Here is a 7,500-nt window from a genome sequence, read left to right as displayed (position 1 = left end):
ATTCTTAATGTCCGTTTATTATCTATCATTCTTATTATGTGTCCTGCCCATGTCCATTTAATTTTCTTATATGTTGTTAGAATATCCTCTACTTTAGTTTGCTCTCATATCCAGTTGCTCTTTTTCTGTTTCTTAGTGTTATTCTTATCATAATTCTTTCCATAGCTCTTTGAGTTGTAAAAACCTTATGTTCTAAGGTTTTAGTCAGGCTCCAAGTTTCTGATGCATAAGTTAATACTGGTTGGACCATCTGATTAAATGCTTTTCTTTTTAGAGAAAGTTGCATTTTACTTTATATAATCTCATTTTGTTTACCAGAAGCTCTCCATCCCACGCTTACCCTTCTTTTGATTTTTGTCTCATGTCCTGGGGAAACACTTAAGTTACTGTCTGTCCTAAGTACGCATTTGCATTAATATTTATAGAGGTTCGTTCATAACCCTTATTTGTTGTCTCACTCTACATTTTCATTATTATTATTACAAGCTAAGCTACAACCCTAGTTGGAAAAGCAGGATGCTATGAGCACAAGGGCTCTAACAGGGAGAAATAACCCAGTGAGAAAAGAAATAAGGACATAAATAAACTACAAGAGAAATAATGAATAATTAAAATAAAACATTTTAAGAACAGTAACAAGATTAAATTCAATATTTGAAATATAAACTATAAAAAACATAAAAAATCACCAAGAGGAAGAGAAATAAGATAGAAAAGTGTGCCTGAGTGTACCCACAAGCAAGAGAACTCTACTTCAAGACAATGGAAGAACATAGTACAGAGGCTATGGCATGAAAAGAGCGTGAAATATGCATTGGGGGTTGTTGTTTTTGTTGTTGTTGTTTTTGTTGTTGTTGAGGGGCCTAAAGAAACTCGAAGCCTCGGGGTCCTGTCATGGTTTAATACAAATTATCTCAGGAGAGAACGTTTTCTGTCATTTACTTTACTGTACTTTAAGGCCTGCTTTCCTGGTCCTATAGGCAGTAGGTTGGCCAGGGCACCAGCCGCCCGTTGAGATACTACCGCTAGAGAGTTATGGGATCCTTTGACTGGCCAGACAGTACTACATTGGATCCTTCTTTCTGGTTACGGTTCACTTTCCCTTTGCCTCCACATACACCGAATAGTCTGGCCTATTCTTTACAGATTTTCCTCTGTCCTCATACACCTGACAACACTGGGATTATCAAACAATTCTTCTTCGCCCAAGGGGTTAACTACTGCACTGTAATTGTTCAGTGGCTACTTTCTCTTGGTAAGGGTAGTGGAGAACCTTTAGCTATGGTCAGCAGCTCTTCTAGGAGAAGGACACTCCAAAATCAAACCACTGTTCTCTAGTCTTGGGTAGTGCCATAACCTCTGTACCATGGTCTTCCACTGTCTTGGGCTAGAGTTCTCTTGCTTGATGGTACATTCGGGCACACTATTCTATCTTATTTCTCTTCCTCTTGTTTGGTTAAAGTTTTCATAGTTTATTTAAGAAATATTTATTTCAATGTTGTTACTGTTCGTAAGATATTTTATTTTTCCTTGTTTCCTTTCCTCACTGGGCTATTTTCCCTGTTGGAGCCCCTGGGCTTATAGCATTCTGATTTTCCAAGTAGGGTTGTAGCCTAGCAAGTAATAATAATAATAATAATAATAATAATAATAATAATAATAATATACAGCATGGGAACCCTACTCTATACAGGACCTTCACAGTCATTTATTCATGTTCATTCTAAGGTATTCAACATTTCACACCGCATATTGCTCATTTAATGTAAAATCCACACTATCGAAGCACTCACAAAACAAAAAAAAGTCTCCAATTTCCCTTTGAAAGCCTTAATATCTTCAGTCTTTCGAATGTCTAGAAGGAGCGGGGGACATTTCTTTTAACAAAAGGGTCTCTGAAGAATGCTGTAATTGTAGAAATTTCCATTTTTCAAAGTTGGAGGAAATATAAATATACAAATAGTTGACAACAAACTGTCGATATGAGGAGGAGGATACCACTTAAGCGCCTTTGTATTCAAGGACCATTGCGTCTATTAATTAAGGATATTTCAGGAGGCAACTTGTGCTAAATATGTGTCATTTATCACTGTCAGTATAACCTCGCTAACTAAACTCATAGTGATACATTTAATACATTTATTTGAAGTAAATGAATAACATTTATGTCTTACTAAGCTGATACTTGCAATCTTAAATAAAATTTCTTTTTAGAATAATGGATCAAATTATTTCTCGTTTCAAAATATGACCCAAATAGGATTTAGTGTTTGGTAGTACCTTATTATTATTATTATTATTATTATTAAGCTACAACTCTGGTTAGAAAAGAAGAATGCTATAATTTATGCCCAGGGGCTCCAACAGGGAAAAAAGCCCAATGAGGAAAGGAAACAGAAAAATAAAATACTTTTGGAGCAGTAATATTAAAATAAATATCTCATTGCCATAGCCCAAGTCTCCTACTGTCTTGGGTTCTCTTGCTTTACGGTACACTCAGGCATACTATTCTATTCTATCTGTTTCCTTATTCACCTTTTCACTGGGCTATATTCCTTGTTGGAGCCCTTGGGCTTATAGTATCCTGCATTTTCAAATAGGGTTATAGGCAGGGTTTAAACTTTGAAGGTAATTAATTTAGTTTGAGGCAATTTTCATGGTTTCAAGGTAATTCTAAGGTAATTTCGGTTTTACTATAGTCAATTCTTTTCAGTAAATCAGATTTGCACCGACTCGTAGGGGTGTCCTTTTAGCTCGGAAAAGTTTCCTGATCGCTGATTGATTGGACAAGATAATACTAACCAATCAGAGAGCAGGAAACTTTTCCGAGCTAAAAGGGCATCACAGCGAGTCAGTGCAAATGCGCCTCATTAAAAAAAATATATAGTTTAAAATTTAAGGAAATTGGAAAAAAGTTTTAAGGTAATCTAAGGTAAAAAGCAGCAGCATTTAAGGTAATAGCCACTTGACATATGCTCGAGTTTAAACCATGGAGCTTAGGTATGTGTCCGTTTGTTGCAGTACATAAATCTATTATGTAATTCCTCTTTCACTTTTACAGAAAAGTTTGGTGCCGTTCGCCAATAAAGAATTAAAATCTTGCTCATGGATCTCCACAAAGCCAATGGAGCTGAAAATGGCGTGGGAAGAGAGTCGCAAAATGTAAGTATCTTATATTTATACCTACTTGGAGAGGACGCATTAGGCAACCGACCCCTTAATGTATGGATAACGGTCAGGAAGAGGAGATACTTAGCTATGAATGCCTGTTCTTATAATAAAATATAATGGGAACTGTAATTGGTTGCAGGAATTGAAAGTTTACCAGTTTAACAGAATTTAAGTTGTGATTGTTAGCTTCAAAAGATTATGTTTTTGCTAAAAAGCTTTAGATGTTAGTATTCTTTCATGCATAAGGCATTAATTGTTTGTATATATATATATATATATATATATATATATATATATATATATATATATAACACACATATATATATATATATATATATATATATATATATATATATATATGTATGTATATATAAGCATATATATATATATGTATGTATATATAAGCATATATATATATATATATATATATATATATATATATATATATGTGTGTGTGTGTGTGTGTGTGTGTGTGTGCGCGCGCGCATCCACTGAATAAGCAGGTCACGGGCTCATAGTACACCACATCCTGTCCAAGAATCTTAGCAAGGATGGCGTATGGAAAAGAGAGAGAGAGAGAGAGAGAGAGAGAGAGAGAGAGAGAGAGAGAGAGAGAGAGAGAGAGAGAGAGAGAGAGAGATCCTGCCACACAAGAATCTTGGCAAAGATGGCGTATGGAAGAGAGAGAGAGAGAGAGAGAGAGAGAGAGAGAGAGAGAGAGAGAGAGAGAGAGAGAGAACATAGTACAATATATCCTGCCAAGAATCTTGGAGAGAGAGAGAGAGAGAGAGAGAGAGAGAGAGAGAGAGAGAGAGAGAGAGAGAGAGAGAGAGAGAGAGAGAGAGAAAGTCTAGACGTATAGAATTGCACGTTGAATGATCTAATAGAGGAAAAGTGGCCTGCAAATTTATTTTCATTTCAGGGCCAAGTCTCCGACCTTCGCCTCTTTGTGGGAAACTTCGTGCACTCGACTAAGAGTGATCCATTGGTTATGTTGACCGACACAGTTCTTGGGATTTCATCAGTAAATGTAAGTCATTTTTTACAGTGGTTTGTGGGCTTATGTTTCATTTTAACGTTTGTTGTGATTTTATTAGTGTTTAGATTTAGGTTTCAAATGGTAGCGATGTTAGGCTATTGTATTTGATTTATAAATGTGGAGGAATATATATATATATATATATATATATATATATATATATATATATATATATATATATATTAGGAACCATATATATTTTACGTATATATATATATATATATATATATATATATATATATATATATATATATATATATATATATATATATATATATATATATATATATATTTCTATCTCTTCATTCTCTTCTAAATACTTTATTACCTTCTTTAAGCTACCTATAATTTTGTTTATTCTTTTCTTTACTTTCCCCTTTCTTAAAATCTTTCCTATCAGTACTAGGCTACACACGTGAGCTAGATCTTCCTTACTATAGGTCAGTGCCCCCTGAGCTAGGTCTTCTCTAATATGGGCTAGTGCCCCCTATGGTAAAAACGTCTAAAAACATTCGCTTTCCAGATCGAATTTTTGGAGCCCATTGAGAAGCTGGATCAGATAAAGGCAACATATGGGATTTCAGACGAAGATGTCACTTACATGAATGACAGGTAAGCTGGGAATTTATTTGACACTTCTACGTTTACTGTTTCAAGACCTTCATCATCATCATCTCCTCCTACGCATATTGACACAACGGGCCTTGGTTAGATTTCGCCAGTCAAACTTCTGTCTTGAGCTTTTAAATCAATACTTTTCCATTCATCAACTCTTACTTCACGCTTCATAGTCTTCAGATATGTAGGTCTGGGTCTTCCAACTCTTCTAGTGCCTTGTGGAGCTGAACGTTTGGTGAACTAATCTTTGGGGAGTACGAAGAGCATGCCCAAACTATCTCAATCTACCCCTCATCATGATCTCATCCACAAATGCCACACGATAAATCTATCTTATAGTTTCATTTCTAATCATGTCCTGCCATTTCACTCCCAAAATTCTTCTGAGGGATTTGTTCGCAAATTTACTAAATCTGTTGGAGATTGTTTCATTGCCATACCTCGACTCATGTCTATACAGTAACACCGATCTCACTAATCTGATATACAACCTGATTTTTATAAGTAATTTCAAGCGATTTGATTTCCAAATTTAAGCCTCTCAAGAGTAATTTTTAGCCTTTCAAGAGTAATTTTTAGCCTTTCAAGAGTTATTTTTGGCTTCAAGAGTTATTTTTAGCCTTTCAAGAGCTTTTTTTTAGCTTTACAAAAAGAATTTCTAGCCTTTCAAGTGTTATTCATTAGGCTTTCAAGAGTAATTTTTAGCCATTCAAGAGTTATTTTTAGCCTTAATAAAGGAATTTTTAGCCTTAATAAAGGAATTTTTAGTATTTCAAGGGTAACTGGAGTGATTTTTAGCTTTTTAAGTGATTTCCAATCTTAGAAAAGACTTTAGTCTTACACAAGTATTTTAGCCTATGAAGAGATACTTTTGCTTTACAAAAATGAATTTTAGCCTTTCAAGAGTGTGGTTTAACCTTGAATATTGAATTTGTCTCTCAAAGGTGATGTTTAGCCTTAAATAAGTGAATGTTAGCCTTCCAAGAGTGAGGTTTATCCTAAAATAAGCGAGTTATAGCCTTTCAAGAGTGAGGCTTAGCCTTGAATATACAAATATTAGTCTTTTAAGAGTGATGTTTATCCTTAAGTGCCTTTCAAGAGTGATTTTTAGCCTTTAATACCTTAAATAAAGGAATTTTAGTCTTTCAGTAGTGAATTTTAGCCTTCAGTAAGTAAATTCTAGCCTTCAGTAAGTGAATTTTAGCCTTCAGTAAGTGAATTTTAACCTTACACGTTATTTTCAGCCTTAAATAACTGCATTTTAGCTTTTCGAGCGTGAATTTTTGCCTTTCAAGTTATTTTCAGCATTAAATAAGTGAATTTTAGCTTTTCAAGTGTTAATTTTAGCCTTTCAAGAGGGAATTTTATCATTTCAAGTTATTTTCAGCCTCAAATAAGTGAATTTTAGCCTTTCGAGCGTGAATTTTTACCTTTCAAGTTATTTTCAGCATTAAATAAGTGAATTTAGCTTTTCAAGAGTTAATTTTAGCCTTTCAAGAGAGAATTTTATCACTTCAAGTTATTTTCAGCCTTAAATAAGTGCATTTTAGCTTTTCGAGCGTGAAATTTTGCCTTTCAAGTTATTTTCAGCATTAAATAAGTGAATTTTAGCTCTTCAAGAGTTAATTTTAGCCTTTGAAGAGGGAATTTTATCATTTCAAGTTATTTTCAGCCTTAAATAAGTGATTTTAGCTTTTCAAGAGTTAATTTTAGCCTTTCAAGAGGGAATTTTATAATTTCAAGTTATTTTCAGCCTTAAATAAGTGAATTTTAGCCTTCAGCAAGTGAATATTAGCCCTCAGTAAGTGAATTTTCGCCTTTCAAGAGTGAATTTTAACATTCAGTAAGTAATTTTTAGCCTTTCAAAAGTAATTTTAAACCTTCAAAAGGTGAATTTTAGGGTTCAGTCAGTGAAATTTAGCCTTAAATAAATGAATTGTAGCCTTTCAAGAGTGATGTTTTAAATCCCACATAATTCATGTCCAAAACTCCTCCAGTCTTTAAGCTAATTTAAACATTTGGACCCAATTCAGCCAGTTCATGATCCCTGGCCTCATCGACACCCACATCCACGCACCCCAGTTCCCCAACAACGGCCTGAAGTTGAACCTGCCCCTTCTGGAGTGGCTGCAGGGCTACACCTTCCCTACGGAAGCTAAACTGTCCGACGAAAGTTACGCCAGGCAGCTCTATCCCAGAGTCGTTGTAAGTATTATTGTTTGTTTAAAAGCAGTTCATGCAATTTCCCTTGGAAATAACTTCATAGATTGAGTCATTGTAGGTAATTTTTTTTAATGGGACCTTTGCTGAAGTATAACTACAGTATTTGGGTAAAAGCAGTTCATGTAATTTCCCTTAGAAATTACTTCATTGATTGAGTCATTGTAGGTAATTTATTTTAATGGGACCTTTGCTGAAGTATAACTACAGTATTTGGGTAAAAGCAGTTCATGTAATTTCCCTTAGAAATTACTTCATTGATTGAGTCATTGTAGGTAATTTTTTTAATGGGACCTTTGCTGAAGTATAACTACAGTATTTGGGTAAAAGCAGTTCATGTAATTTCCCTTAGAAATTACTTCATTGATTGAGTCATTGTAGGTAATTTTTTTAATGGGACCTTTGCTGAAGTATAACTACAGTATTTGGGTAAAACAGTTATTAATAAAAAA

General features: G+C 34.3%; 2 protein-coding genes across 3 annotated transcripts in view; one reads left to right on the top strand and one right to left on the bottom strand.

The window, feature by feature from the left end:
- Window positions 1-7,500, top strand: part of LOC137642775 (guanine deaminase-like) — a 20,313-nt gene that overhangs the window by 2,899 nt on the left and 9,914 nt on the right. For both annotated transcript variants that reach the window (XM_068375622.1, XM_068375621.1), the window contains exons 2-5: window positions 3,062-3,162; window positions 4,094-4,201; window positions 4,734-4,822; window positions 6,862-7,033. In XM_068375622.1, coding sequence (XP_068231723.1) covers window positions 3,106-3,162; window positions 4,094-4,201; window positions 4,734-4,822; window positions 6,862-7,033 — 426 coding nt within the window. In that variant the 5' untranslated portion in view covers window positions 3,062-3,105. The remainder of the gene's footprint in view (window positions 1-3,061; window positions 3,163-4,093; window positions 4,202-4,733; window positions 4,823-6,861; window positions 7,034-7,500) is intronic.
- The window catches only part of LOC137642774 (protein MMS22-like), a 120,553-nt gene that overhangs the window by 106,215 nt on the left and 6,838 nt on the right, over window positions 1-7,500 (bottom strand). The gene's annotated exons all lie outside the window — the stretch shown is intronic.

Source organism: Palaemon carinicauda, chromosome 6, assembly GCF_036898095.1.
Source record: "Palaemon carinicauda isolate YSFRI2023 chromosome 6, ASM3689809v2, whole genome shotgun sequence".
Lineage (NCBI taxonomy): Eukaryota > Metazoa > Arthropoda > Malacostraca > Decapoda > Palaemonidae > Palaemon > Palaemon carinicauda.
The sequence above is the reverse complement of the archived record's forward strand: the minus strand, read 5'-3'. Positions and strand labels throughout refer to the sequence as shown.